The 14799-nt window shown below is 38.3% G+C and overlaps 1 protein-coding gene across 10 annotated transcripts in view; it reads left to right on the top strand.

Annotated features, from left to right (window-relative positions):
• The window catches only part of syne1b (spectrin repeat containing, nuclear envelope 1b), a 164356-nt gene that overhangs the window by 95624 nt on the left and 53933 nt on the right, over window positions 1–14799 (top strand). For 9 of the 10 annotated variants that reach the window (XM_089120128.1, XM_089120130.1, XM_089120127.1 and 6 more), the window contains 16 exons: window positions 85–353; window positions 897–1062; window positions 1268–1423; window positions 1547–1699; window positions 1787–1969; window positions 5125–5262; window positions 5379–5564; window positions 5665–5787; window positions 6183–6365; window positions 9544–9687; window positions 10572–10760; window positions 11447–11587; window positions 11733–11852; window positions 11931–12092; window positions 12201–12395; window positions 14020–14184. In XM_089120128.1, coding sequence (XP_088976254.1) covers window positions 85–353; window positions 897–1062; window positions 1268–1423; window positions 1547–1699; window positions 1787–1969; window positions 5125–5262; window positions 5379–5564; window positions 5665–5787; window positions 6183–6365; window positions 9544–9687; window positions 10572–10760; window positions 11447–11587; window positions 11733–11852; window positions 11931–12092; window positions 12201–12395; window positions 14020–14184 — 2673 coding nt within the window. The remainder of the gene's footprint in view (window positions 1–84; window positions 354–896; window positions 1063–1267; window positions 1424–1546; window positions 1700–1786; window positions 1970–5124; window positions 5263–5378; window positions 5565–5664; window positions 5788–6182; window positions 6366–9543; window positions 9688–10571; window positions 10761–11446; window positions 11588–11732; window positions 11853–11930; window positions 12093–12200; window positions 12396–14019; window positions 14185–14799) is intronic. The other variant, XM_089120131.1, reaches the window with a different exon arrangement.

The raw sequence follows: 14799 nt of genomic DNA, 5'->3' as shown, positions 1-14799 counted from the left end.
ATATTGAACATATATCAAATGTCACAAAGGTTAATGTCCCAAAGAATGTAATAGGTTTTTAAACAAGACAACCATGTTTTTCAGATGATGAAGGTTAGAGCTGTAACAGAAGAGCTAAAGAGCCGTATTCCTGATTGCACCGTTGAAAAAGCCTCCAAAGCCACATTGCAGTCACATCTGGACCAATACGAGCTGGTTGCTCAGGACTTAGAGAGGGAGCAGTCTTCTCTAACTCTCCTACGACAGTATGCTCTCAGCCTGCTACATGATGTGGAGGTGTCCGTGCCAACGGCTGATCATGAGCAATTGCCAAGTCTCATGGAGATCAAAGCTGTGCAAGATAAGCTAGAGAGGTAATCTTTCTCCAAACCAATATGACATCTAGCATCAAAATATTATTATGTAATCTTTGCATTTCTTTTAGTTATTTATTATTTATATATTTATTTTTCTAGTACAGAAGACATTATTTCTATCATTATTTCATTCGTTTTTTTTTTAATCTGTCATAATAAAACATTGAGACATGAATATGATCACCCTAGTGTAGTATTCTATTATTATTTCTGTTTTACATTAAGCGCCATCTAATGTCAGGGAATGAATTTGCATGTTCACTCGGTTCATCGTCAGCGAAAAACGCTTGGGTGTGAACACAAAAAACGCATTGAAAAACGCTGACGAATAACGCGCGCTGGTATTCGTCCCGGTGTGTACGGGCCTTAACCAATGTATTTGTAGCTTGTGCAAATGGTAAAAAGTGATTGATTGCTAAACAGTTTAATGTCAGTGTAGTTTTGCTTCCAATTAATGGCTTGAACGGAACAATGCTGATAATTAGCCTGTACCAGCAATATTGACTGAATGCTAATTTGTACAATACGTGTCTCTTGTAGTTTACTGCAGAAGGCCAGGACAGCAAAGACTCGGGTCCACCAGGAATTATCGGATAGGGAAGGTGTGGAGAGAGGACTGAGTCTGGTCAAGAGCTGGATCCAGGACTCCAGGGAGCTCCTGCTGAACCCCACATCTGATCTGGATATTCTCACACAAGAATTGGAGGTGAACAAAAAATGAAAGTCTTTAGTATCCAACAATATTTGTTTTTCAAACTTAAGTATGCTACATTGTTGAGACAATTTTGTATGTTTAATTAAGTGAAGTTGAGCTCATCGCATTATGGGATTCATCACCCAATGCAGTATTGATACTACACATTTGATTTGAGCAATTGTCCTTGTCTTAATTGTATTTTAAATGTGTGCAGGTGATGCATGGAGAGCTGATCACTCATCGTCAGAAAGTGGACAAGCTTGCAGAGCAGCAGCAAAGTAAATACTTGGACCTGTACACTATTTTACCATCCGAGATCTCAATGCAGCTGGCTGAAGTGTCCCTGGCACTGGGATCCATTGAGGACCAGGTACATCCATTAGCCTTTTTTATTGTTCTCATAGTGTATTAATTGGCATTTGCTTACTAAATCATACTGTTTTTACTAACACTTCTTAATATAAGATATAAATGAATTAATCCATACCTTTAGGTTCAAGCCAAGGAGAGAGACATTCAGAAGACCAGAGTAATCAAAGAAGAGTTCAACTCCAGAATTCATGATGTGTCTGAAAAGTTGAAGGCCGTCTCTAGCACTCTGAAGGAAAAGGCCACTGATATTGACCAGGCCAAAGATGAGGCCAGAGTAAGTGTTGCATCCTAATAATCTGTTTTCTATAAACAAATGTTCACTGCCTTAAATGGCTACTTAAACTCCTTTCTGTATTTCTAGCGTCTCTGTGATGAACTTGACGGCTGCGGAAGAAATCTCGCTGAGCTAGAAGCCGCGGTGCAGGACTTTGGTCGCCGTAACCCTCTGATAGCCAGACAGCTAGCTGATGCAATTGCCAAATTACGAGAGATCCATCATCACACTCTTCGACTGGCTGAATATAAGACTATATGGTTGAAGAAGGTAAGATACATGGAGCCCTTGTGGGCAGGTCTTGGGCGCTGTTGCTATTTTACCGGCGGGATAAATGACTCTTGCGCCTGACGCAAGTTTAAAAAGGGTTGGTCTGAAGTAGCTTCATTATTCATAGGTGTGGTTTGGGCGTAACGGGAAACAAACCAATAAGTACGTCAAATATCACATTCCCTTTAAGAGCATGATGAACGAGGTGCGCTTGATGCCGCAATACTATTATAACGCCGCATTTACCAGGCGCGCTTCACAATCGGTGATCGATCGATGTTCTCGTCAGGGCCGTAAAAGAAAGAGAAGTGACATTGGGGATGGGACAAACCCTCCCAAATTAGCTTCGGTTAAACATGCATATAATAATTTGGGTAAATGTATAAGCTTTATGCCTATTTTTCCCATCGTCATGGACACAACAATGATTTCCCTCGTGTTTTAATATTTGGTAACACTTTATTTCGATAGTCCACTTTAGACATTCTACTAACTATAAGTAACTTTTCAACTTCATATCAACTAACTGTCATTAGAGTATTAGTAGACTGTCAGCTTAATATCTGCTAACACTTTATTTTGTTGGTCCCCCAACTGACTATAAGTAACTTGGCGACTACAAGTAAATTTATTCTCCTAACCCAAAGCCTAACACCTAACCATAACCTAACAGTCTACTATAATATGCTAATACTCTAATGAGAATTAGTTGACACTAGAGCTAGACCGATATTAGGCATTTTCTAAAATATCGGTATCGGCAGTTATAATGGCCGATAAATGAATATTTCAAAAATAAAATAAAAACGGACGAATCACGCTTCAACCATGTCATGAGTGTTGTCAAAAAGTGCAGGTAAAGGGATAAGCAAGCTGACATTGTAATTATAAGGTAGCTTATAACTATTAGGCAATGTAGGGACTAATTATTATTTTATTTATCAGAACTTTAATATATTTTGATGTTCCTCTGTTCTGTTGAGACAATAGAAACAAGTTTCTTTTTAAAATGCATTATCATATTATTTTAGTTAAAACTCATAAATAACTACAAATAACAAATGTTAGGAAAATCTGTTAATATTTTGTTGTGCGTTTCTGAAATAATAATAATAATAATAATAATAATAATATCGGCCGATATATCGGAATATCGGATATTAAAACCAACAAATATTTGTATCGGTATCGGCCTTCAAAATCCTATAGTTGAAAAGTTACTTATAATTAGTAGAACGTCTAAAGTGACTATCGAAATAAAGTGTAACCACATATTTTTCCATATAATAATGTATCATTTGCAAAAAGTATAATGCATCTGTGTAGATGAGAGAATCATCTACAGTGTATGTGCGTTGTTCACACTCTGTATAATGGCCCAGCATGCATGCTTAAAATAGCATCTGAATGTAAGCGCAACACGCCACTGACTATAGACTAGGTTTTTTTTTGTCATTGGCGCAGTAGCGGTTCTAGGCACGGGCGAACCGGGCAGTCGCCGGGGCGGCATCTCCTCATGTCACATGGGGGGCGGCACGAGCATCCTCTGTGCCGCGAAGGTTTTCTATTTTTTATCATTTCGATTGAATTATTGGCAATGGCGCCCCTGCTTGCTGAGAAGGTGCCGTGCACAGAAGCGATGTCAAGGGGGTCTCTTGATTAGTTCACATATCGCTTCTTTTGCGCGCTCGAGGTCGTTATTTCAAATAGGCGATTAGGCGCATGGGAAGCGCGCTCATTATGCGCTTGCGGGAGGCGCGCTCATAAACTTTTCAGTATGGGAGTGCACGTGCACCCAAACACTTGGGTGTTTTTTCTCTTGTCCGTAAATAAATCTTTTAGCAGAGCTTCAGCAAGCGTTTTTCTGTGGTGGAAATACATTACTAAAACTTCCTAGTCGTTGTGGAGAGCGCAGTGGATGGTTGTATAGCAACGACAGCCATGGGCAAATCGGTCCGAATTTTACTATTAATAATAAAAGATAAGCTACTGTGTATTATAAATGTCAGGAATGTATCTTTATTGACTCAATCTTTTTATAGAGATGATTGAATGCTGTATGAGGTTTATATTTTTATAAAATCTTTTTTTGTGTTAACCTTTTTTTAAGTTTAGTAGCCTAGGTAAAATAAAAGACACTCCTTTAAAACAAATCTTTAATGTTATTAACTTGGTGAATTGATTTCATTGTGTATTAGGCTTTTTGAACAAGACTCTGTGTAGGCTATGTGATCATGTTGGTCACTATATTCATGAAATGAAAATAATTTACATAATGATCAACTTTATGTGTTTTTACAGTAGCCTATATGCCAAGTACAGTTTTCTATTTTCTAAATAATCTCTGATTCTGTCCTTTTCCCTGACATTTTACGAGTGACTTGGGCTACAAAAGCTATTTTAGGTCTAGTTTGGATAGTTGTTAATATGAGAGCTGTTCAAAATTATTTAAGAGATAAGTATTGTGTTACTAAATAAGTATCTCTGACCATTTTACTTTTAAAAACTCCATTTCGTGACAAAGTATAGTTTAACAAGTCATAACTAAAAGTTTGCCATGCATATAATTCAAGGCAATAACCAATGCGCTAATGGTTAATTCCTCCCTTTAAAGTTAGATTAATCTAGCAAAATAACTGGATTCTATTAACTGTGTTTTTCAAATGAACGGTATGTGATTTTATTGTTGGGTTGTTGTTGTTTTTTTGGTGTGTTGGGGGGGGGGGGGGGGGGGGGCGCTCGAAGGGGGTCTCGCCCTGGGTGTAATTCAAAGTAGAACCGCCACTGCATTGGCGCAATTGTTTTCTGAAACTGCAAAATAGCACCAGGGATTGTTTGCACCGAAACACGCCTCCTTTTTGTGCCGACCCGCCCAGGGAGCGCAAGTTCATTACCTAGTTAACCGACGTGAGTCTTTGGAGGGAAAAGCCCGCTTTGCGCTGGTGCAAAATAGGAATGAGAAATGCGTCAGTGTACAAAGTCATTTGCGCCGGGTGCAAGATAGTGCCCATTATGTTTTACTAATAGACAAAATGAACATTGAGCTAATAAGAGAGAATCTCACTGAAAATGAACATTTCCTACATGCTCATTTATTACTTTTGTATTAGTCTTAGTAAACATTGTATGTGATGTGATGCGTTTTTTCTCATAAGGCGGAAGCACATTTAGATGAGTACAACGAGATGTTTGAGTTCATAGTGAAGTGGACAGACAGAGCCAGGAGCCTGGTGAAGGCCAACATCATCTGGAACTCCTCCTCGCACCTGCAAGAACAGATCAGGATGTATCAGGTGGACTACAACACACATAAATCAAATGTGTATATAACATTTAAGTACATTTGGGTGCAATTACCTGTTGTCTACAGTAAAAAAAAAAATCAAAATCTGTGCTTTTGACCCTGCAGTCTGTTCTGCGTGAGTCGCGTGAGCTCCACGGTGACATGGAGGCCATGCAGGAGAAGGTGGAGATACTGTCTGAGACACTGCAGGTGGAGGCCATGGGACAGCAGGCGTCAGAACTGAGCCGTCACACCGAGGAGCTGGAGCAGAGCATCAGATCGCGACTGCAGAGTCTACAGGACGCAGCGAAGGTTTGAGCACCTAATTTCCTTCTTCCTCGGATTTAAATCTATTTATTATATTCTGTTAACTACAGTAGCTCAGCATGACTCACTTTGTAATTTCTTTTAGGATATGGAGAGGTTTGAGAATGAAGTGAAGGCCCTGCATGTGTCTCTGGAGCAGGTTCAAGCCACTCTCACGTCTCCTGAACTGGCCCGACTGAGTCTAAAAGAACAACTGACTCAAAGACAGGTCCGTTTATCTGCTTTTATCCGGAATATATCATTTATTTGAGGTCTATTATACCATGCACAGCCTACTTGACTGCATTGACAGTGATCTTTGTTCTTGATATGGGTAATGAAATAGAATTTAAGCAGTAGCAGTTGCTTCCCAGACATCAACATAGTGTCGGCCCAGATCTGGCCCACATCTGGTACTCATGGAATCCACATGTATCGGATCTGGGCCGACACTATGTTGCTGTCTGGGTTAGTAGTCTGGCTGTAATGTACATTGTTGAAGCTCTGGTAACGGAAAAGTTCTTCTGCTTAATTTATGAGTGGTTTTTGTTACAGAAATACATTATTTTCGTGTGGAAAGAAGGGAAGCAATTTTTGTTCTTAAAATGGATTTTTTTTTTTCAGCGTTTGCTGGCAGACATGGAGAGCTTCAAGCAGCAGGTAGAGGACGTGCAGGAGTGTCATAGCGGTCTAAGAGTCCCTGAGGAAGTGGTGACCAGTTTGTCCATCTGTCGCACTGCTCTGAATCTGCAACACGAGGCCAGTCAGCTGCAGCACACCGCCATCCAGCAGTGCAACATCCTGCAGGTAAGTCAGAAAAACGCATCCATGCTTGCTCTTTCAGGATACAAACCGTATTTTGGACAGATAATGCTGGAGAATCATGTCCAGATAGATGTTGGATAGTACTGTATGGACCACAAGTTTGAGACAGACAAACTGAAGTGCTAATAAAGAATATATTACTACTGTTTCACTACTGTTGATGCCATTTTGGATTCTGAAGTCAGGGTATGTTGAGTTTCCCAGTTAAAAGTTCCTACCGGGAACTCTGAATTTCTGACATCCGAGCACATGTGGAACACAACATAAATGATCCTTAATCCTGACTGCTTATAGCCAAAGTCCTTTTAGGCAAGTCATGCCACTTGGCCGCCATCTTGGCAACGCCTCCGGGCAGCTATTTTGGACTAACAAGACCAGGCTTGTATCTAATATGATGAATGGGCAAAAACTGAACTGCAGAACTGCACTTTCACTGGTCACCGGGACATAAAAACCGCTTGTATAGAAACAGAAATAAAATATGATAAAAATCGCTGAAAAAGTTGATGACTGCCCCAAAATAAGGTTTAAAAAGCCCTTTTCCCCACAGGTTATACTTTTACTGCACATGCGCAAGTGTTCTCTCGCTCTCTGTTATGCGCGCTACTGCTCACTTGCTCTAGATTGCGGGAGATTTGAACTAATTTGCGGTCATCATGGAACAGCTGTCAATCTGGGAACTTCCGGGAGACTTGGGATGTCTGATATTTACACAACTAACACATATCAAATCTGCCGCCTTTTCAAACAGTAACATATTTTCCGCATATTTTCAGTAACCTCAACTGTGCGTATGCGTCGGTGAAACCAGACGATAGTCTTAAATGTTTCCCTGCCTGACTGTTAAAAGAAGACGATTGGCTGTCCAGCGGGAGGGGTGGGACATGTGCATACAACCGCCATCTCTAGTGTTATGGGTTTTCCCTATATAGTTGTGTTAAGGATTGAGGAAGTGGCATGTCTCTATATAAATAGTCTCTGTTATAGCTTATTAATCAAGTCAAGTCACCTTTATTTATATAACGTTTTTTTCAAAACAGATTGTATCAAAGCAGCTTCACAGTGATAACATGAAAAACACAGATTAATAATATTTTTGAACATTAAATGACCCCAACTAAGCAAGCCAAAAGCCAAGGCAACAGTGGCAAGGAAATAAAAGTCCATCAGGTGACTGAATGGAGAAAAAAACCTTGGGGGAACCCAGGCTCAGTCTGGGACCAGTTCTCCTCTGGCCAGTGAAGGAACAGTGTGTGATTCGAGCAGCATTACAAGTCAAATTGGATCGGAACAACAAATTAGGCACAAATGCTGTCTTTGTTTTATGATTTGTAAGAATTATAAATTTGGGATGGGTTCTTTTGTTGAATGGGTCAGGTTTTGCTGTATTAAATGTCCCCACAAACAGCAGGCTAAAATTTGAATTGAATTTCTCTTTATTGAACATGTTAAAAAAAAAAAAACAAACACAACAGCAAAAACTGAATAAAAGTAAAAAATAAATAGTTAATCATCAACATCAAGAAAAAAAGATCATCTACAGATGGTCCAAACAACAATCATGTTCAAAGGGGGTAGGAAGAAGTTAGAATAACTTTTCTTGTCCTATCCCCACTTCAATAATATTTTAACTACTTAAACTAACTTATCTAAGGTTTACTTTACCTAAGGTTGAAAAAAGAAAATCACTATTCCAGCTCATATCCATCAAGGATTCTTTTTTTAAACATATATTTCAATTGCAATAAGTTTTTACATAATTTTAAATCATTGTTGCTACTGTTCCACAGTATAACACCCTGGGTTGGTATACAGTGCAACTTAGTGTTTGTGCGAATCTGCGGTCTACTAAACATTGATATTCCTCTAAAATTATATGTGTTTTCTCGTAATTGGAAAAGCTCTTGGATATTTCTAGGTAATTGGTTGTTGTGAGCTCTAAAAACAATTTGAATAATTTTATAATCAATCAAATCTTTGAACTTTAATATTTTGAGTTTAATGAACAATGGGTTTGTTGGTTCTCTGTATGCAGTTTTATGTATGATTCGAATAGCCCTTTTTTGTAAGATGAAGATTGGGTGTGTATTTGTTTTGTAAGTATTCCCCCATACTTCCACACAATAAGTCATGTACGGGAGTATGAAGGAGCAGTACAACATATTTAGAGAAGCCTTATTCAATAAGTCTTTAGCCTTATTTAATATTGCCAATGACTTGGATATTTTGGTTTTAATATAGTTTATGTGAGGTTTCCAGCTTAATTTGTTATCAATAACTACCCCGAGGAATTTTATTTCAGATACTCGCTCTAGTTCTATACCATTTATCATTAGTTTTTTATCCGTGTCAGTTGATCGGTTCCCAAATGTTATAAATTTAGTTTTACTCAGATTTAATGTTAGTTTATTTTCATCAAACCAAATCTTCATCCTACTCACTTCCTTTTCCATGGTATCCAGTAGCTTCTCCAAATTTTCACCACAGCATAGTAAATTTGTGTCATCAGCAAAAAGAATGGTTTCTACAATTTGCGATACTTCACATATATTATTTATATAGAGGTTAAATAATAATGGCCCCAACACTGAACCCTGTGAGAAAATCATTCTACATGATGCATATCAAGTCTACATGATGTAACAGCTTCGTAAAGGAACTAAATAGTGTATTAATTTGCATTTAAATATTTATCAAATGTAATATTGTAGTGTTTATTATAAATGATTTATCTGTGCACTTTATTATTTTTTTAAATTTCATGTACCCTTAAAATCTTTAATCAAATTCATTACCCTTCCCTCCCCCATGGAAATGACCTCTCTTCTATTTCGGTCATGTGGAATGGCGGAAGGGTGCGGCCAGATCCGATGAGGGTGCGGCTATCGGTGCGCCACCTCTCAAAGAATCGCATTCAAATCTGCCTCCATTTTGTTTGCAACGCCCAACCTCCAACGATCCAATCAATTCCTGAAGGGCGAAATCAAGCCCCGCCCTACATTTTTTTTTTCTAATTTCAGAAGCCATTTCACTCGTACGTACGTCACGACAAGGAAAAAATGACAATCTCAACTTCCGTTTCACGCCGACTTTAAGAACAATAGAATTCCAGTAGGACTCATCATGATATAAAAGTAAATGTGTTTGATATCTGTTTTAGGAGGCAGTGGTGCAGTATGAACAGTATGAACAGGAAGTCAGAAACCTGCAGGCCATGATTGAAGATGCTCACCGGGTCATTCAGGACCAACCTGTGAACACCAGCAACATCCAAGAGCTGCAGGCACAAATTAATCATCATGAGGTGCAGTGATATTTTAGTAGTATTTACACTATTATAGTATATTACTGTCATAGAGTTTATTCATATTTTGAATTAGATTTTTTTTTTTTTAAGTTTCATTAATCATTTATGTTTTTGTCTTATAAAAAATATTCATTTCAGTTTTAGTTTTGGTCATTTTAGTACTTCAACCTACACAGATTTCTGTTTATTTCAGTCAAGGAAACATTTCTAATTTTTATTTAAATTTAGGTTTTTCATCTAATATTTCCAATTTATTTTATTTTAGCTTTATGTAAATTGCCAAAAAAATATTTTAATAGTTTTAGTTAACAATAGCACGTGTCACGTATATTCACCTCAGTGATGCCACACTAGCTATGTTTCCATCCACCTATTCTTATGCAAATTTTTGATCATAGCTTTAAAAAAAAACCTGGATGGAAATGCCAAGATGTGCATAAATTCTAAAAATGCACATAAAAAATGTATGCGCCAATTTAATCCGATAAGAAGATATGCACATAAACTTTGAAAGCAAGATAACATAACCGTATTTGTGTTTCATCTGCGCTGAGGTGCAATTCAGTTATGATGAAAAAAAAAAACATTGTTGCAACTTTGTTTTATATTAAATATATTTTACGCGAATTTCCCAGGAAGTGAGGATTTAGTTCTCTTGAACACATGGAAACGTTTCTTTAATATTTATTTAATTTTTTCATATAAGTTAAATTTGCGACTTTGGATGGAAACATACAGTAGCTACTGTCCTCAAATCTCATTTTTGTTGACTTCTGTTTTGTGGTTGGCCATACTGATCCTTCCGGGTTCTTGCATTAACCTTATGGGCAGCTAAATAACATCTTTTGAAATCTCTTCTGTGTTTATTTTTATCTAAACAGGAACTGGCCCATAAAATTAAGGGCTACCAGGAGCAGATTGCATCTCTGAACTCCAAGTGTAAGATGTTGACGGTGAAAGCTAAACACGCCACCACTCTTCTGACAGTGAGTGATGCAGAGGGTTTAACTGAGAGTCTGGAGGAACTGGACGGTGATGCCATTAAAAGAAAGACCCAATCACAAGTCTCGGTACGTTAGTCTAAACGTGGGCGTGCCAGTGTAATCGTGGGATAAGCGAACTAACTAGAGTAGTAAATGTCTCAAAAAGTGATTGCTAATTGTTCTTGTATTCTAAATAATTGTGTGCACTACAAAAGCCATTTTTAATCATATGTCTTGTATTAAAAATATAGAATCATCCCAAGGTCAATTTACTTGATAAACAAATAACATAAGACATTAAGACTTTTAAGAGGAAATCTTTAATATCTTTAGTTTCTATTTTATATTTTAATTTAAAAAAATTTAGTCATTTTTAATGGTATAAAAAACTAATATATATATATATATATATAAACATAAATGTCTTACCCTTTTAGCATTTCTTGTTTTCTTGCATTTCTAATCAGATTTAGACCTAAAACAAGAAGAAAAAAAAAACATTCTGTAAATATATGTATAAAAATAATATATAAAAATATATTTATTAAATGTAAATTAAACTTATTTGAGATATTTTTGCATGAAAACCACTTAAGTACTGAGAAAAAAAAAGCAAAATAAGAGATCAAAAACAGACCCTCTCGACTGAACGGTCTTTATTTCCTCATCTCTCAGCAATCTTTGCATGTCATAATCACTGAACGTTACAGCTCTGTGAACTGCCTGACTAATATCTTCCGCTCCGTGACTCTCTCTGATTGTGGCGCTGTCAGATGTCGGCTGGTCGCTGTCAGTCTCTCCTGTCTCCTGTGACAGAGGAGTCTGGGGAGGAGGGCACCAGCAGTGAGATCTGCTCTCCTGCTTTCTGTCGATCTCCCTCTCCTGTCACTAACACTGACGCAGGCATTAGCAAGGTATTAGCAGTAATGCCAAAGCATCTTATTTCTCGCAGACTTTTCCTTTACTGCCGTTTCACCTTAATCTGTGATTGACAGCAGTGCAGTGACTTTTGTAGCATATTAATACGATTTGTTTTTACTTGGACTGTCCTAAATGTAGATGTCCATGGGAAGAGCCACTCTCACCAGAGCCCCCCTCCAGGAGCTGTACAATCCCACGCTGGAGTCTGTGGCCAGTTTAGATGATCTTCAGCGCTCGTGGGAGACCCTGAAAAATGTGGTACGTTGGTCTTTAGTGTTCAACAGTCAAATGCACCAGTATTTCAAATCTGGTATGATTATCCTTCGTGTTTTGCAGATAAGTGAAAAGCAGAAGACGCTCTACGAGGCTCTGGAGAAGCAACAGCGCTATCAGGGATCTTTACAGTCCATCTCTACTAAAATGGAGTCCATCGAGACCAGATTGCTCGAGCCCCCTATGCATGATCTCAGTCCTGACAGACAAATGCTCCTATATCAGGTGAGCCGATTGTAGAGTTCTGAAGGATTTTCTCTGTTGCCTTTGGAGCTTTATATGAAAATGGATGCAGAACAAAAACAAAACCATCATGCTGCCATATTCCTCCAGAATCAGATGGAGGAAATCGTCAGACTGCAGGATGATATAGATGGGCTTCAGTCCAGCTTGACAGAAGAGCTGATGTCTGATGTCGTGGAATCGGACTCTTCAGATCAACTGGCCATGCAGTCCACACTCACTGTGCTGGCGGAGAGGATGGCCACCATACATATGAAGGCTTCAGGAAAACGACAACTTCTTGAGGTATACATATTTTATTATATATATTTTGTTATACTTATACCGTATATCACCTAAAGGATTATTAGGAACACCTGTTCAATTTCTCATTAATGCAATTATGTAATCAACCAATCACATGGCAGTTGCTTCAATGCATTTAGGGGTGTGGTCCTGGTCAAGACAATCTCCTGAACTCCAAACTGAATGTCAGAATGGGGAAGAAAGGTGATTTAAGACATTTTGAGCGTGGCATGGTTGTTGGTGCTGGTCTGGGTATTTCTCAATCTGCTCAGTTACTGGGATTTTCACACACAACCATTTCTAGGGTTTACAAAGAATGGTGTGAAAAGGGAAAAACATCCAGTATGCGGCAGTCCTGTGGGCGAAAATGCCTTGTTGATGCTAGAGGTCAGAGGAGAATGGGCCGACTGATTCAAGCTGATAGAAGAGCAACTTTGACTGAAATTTGTGAAGCCACAGCACGCACAACCTTGAGGCGGATGGGCTACAACAGCAGAAGTCCCCACCGGGTACCACTCATCTCCACTACAAAGAGGAAAAAGAGACTTTAATTTGCAAGAGCTCACCAAAATTGGACAGTTGAAGACTGGAAAAAAGTTGATGAGTCTCGATTTCTTTTGAGTCATTCAGATGGTAGAGTCAGAATTTGGCATAAACAGAATGAGAACATGGATCCATCATGCCTTGTTACCACTGTGCAGGCTGGTGGTGGTGGTGTAATGGTGACGGGATGTTTTCTTGGCACACTTTAGAGCCCTTAGTGCCAATTGGGCATCGTTTAAATGCCACGGCCTACCTGAGCATTGTTTCTGACCATGTCCATCCCTTTATTGCCACCATGTGCCCATCCTCTGATGACTTCCAGCAGGATAATGCACCATGTCACAAAGCTCGAATCATTTCAAATTGGTTTCTTGAACATGACAATGAGTTCACTGTACTAAAATGGCCCCCACAATCACCAGATCTCAACCCAATAGAGCATCTTTGGAAAGTGGTGGAACGGGAGCTTCTGGATGTGCATCCCACAAATCTCCATCAACTGCAAGATGCTATCCTATCAATATGGGCCAACATTTCTAAAGAATGCTTTCAGCACCTTGTTGAATCAATGCCACGTAGAATTAAGGCCGTTCTGAAGGCGAAAGGGGGTCAAACACAGTATTTGTATGGTGTTCCTAATAATCCTTTAGGTGAGTGTTTATAATATGTTAATAAATAATAATATATAATAATATATAAGTTATTTAACAAATAATAAATATACATTTTATAATAACACAACTGTTCAGAAGTTTGGGTTGCTACAATTTTTTTTAATGTCTTTGAAAGAAGCCTCTTACAGTGTGTTCACAAAGGCTGGGGAACATCAAAAATACAGTGAAAACAGTAATATGAAAAATGATTACGATTTAGATAATCTTTTTTCTATTTTAATATTTTGAAATGTAAATAATTCCTGTGAGGTGAGGCATACAGGAAAACAAGGAGGAGGGGTAAAGACATGACAAACAAAGGAGCACATGGTGAACATAACAAACATAAACCACAAAACACAAAAAGACAGATCCGGCTGGTCAAATGCCCAGTAGATATTCATAGATGTTTATGGTGATGTTTATAGGAGCGACAGAGTGAACGAGTGGAAAAGCAGCAGCAGGCGCAGGCTTTACAGAGCTACCTGAACCAGGCAGACCAGCTGGACCAATGGCTGAGGAGCACTCGGGGTAACATCACTTCCTGCTCTCAGGACTCGGAAGACATGGAAGAGCAACTCAGAGACTGTCAGGTTAGAGCGCCCTCTACTGCCGATTACTAAAATACATAAATTATTTATGATTTACTGTTTAATCTAAAGAAAGAAAATGTTTTATAATGTTTTCCCCTGTGAAGGCCACCATCCCTTCACCTCTGTACAGATAAAACGTTATCAGAATGATTCCAGTTCGCATGGATACGCGAAAACGACAAAAAAGTCTGTATTATACAGGCCAGACAAGTAATTTGTCAATGTCAATTTTTAAAGAAAGATTAGACGCCTGCACACAGTGCGCTTACCTATTGACTAAACACAATAGCTCGTCACCAGTTTCACAGATTCACGTTTTTGAAGTTTACACAGAGATGATAAAATTTTTTCTAAATTTTTAAAAACGTTGCATTCAAAAGTTTACATTCTCGAGTACGGAGGCGTATTGCATTCACTTGAAGAAAAAAAATCTACTCTGTTTTTCTGAATTATTCTGAATCATAATTCTGAATTTTTCATGAGAAAAAAAGTTTTTGCTCTGTTTTTCTGAATTAACGAGTTAATTTTTCATGGAATTTTTTTTATTTATTTTTTATTTTTTTGGCTCTGTTTTTCTCAATTACCGAGTTAATTTTTCATGGATTTTTTTTTTGC

Source organism: Pimephales promelas, chromosome 15 (assembly GCF_988280905.1).
Source record: "Pimephales promelas chromosome 15, fPimPro1.hap1.1, whole genome shotgun sequence".
In the NCBI taxonomy this organism is placed as follows: domain Eukaryota; kingdom Metazoa; phylum Chordata; class Actinopteri; order Cypriniformes; family Leuciscidae; genus Pimephales; species Pimephales promelas.
Note: the sequence above shows the minus strand (reverse complement) of the source record. Positions and strands in the feature narration are given on the sequence as shown.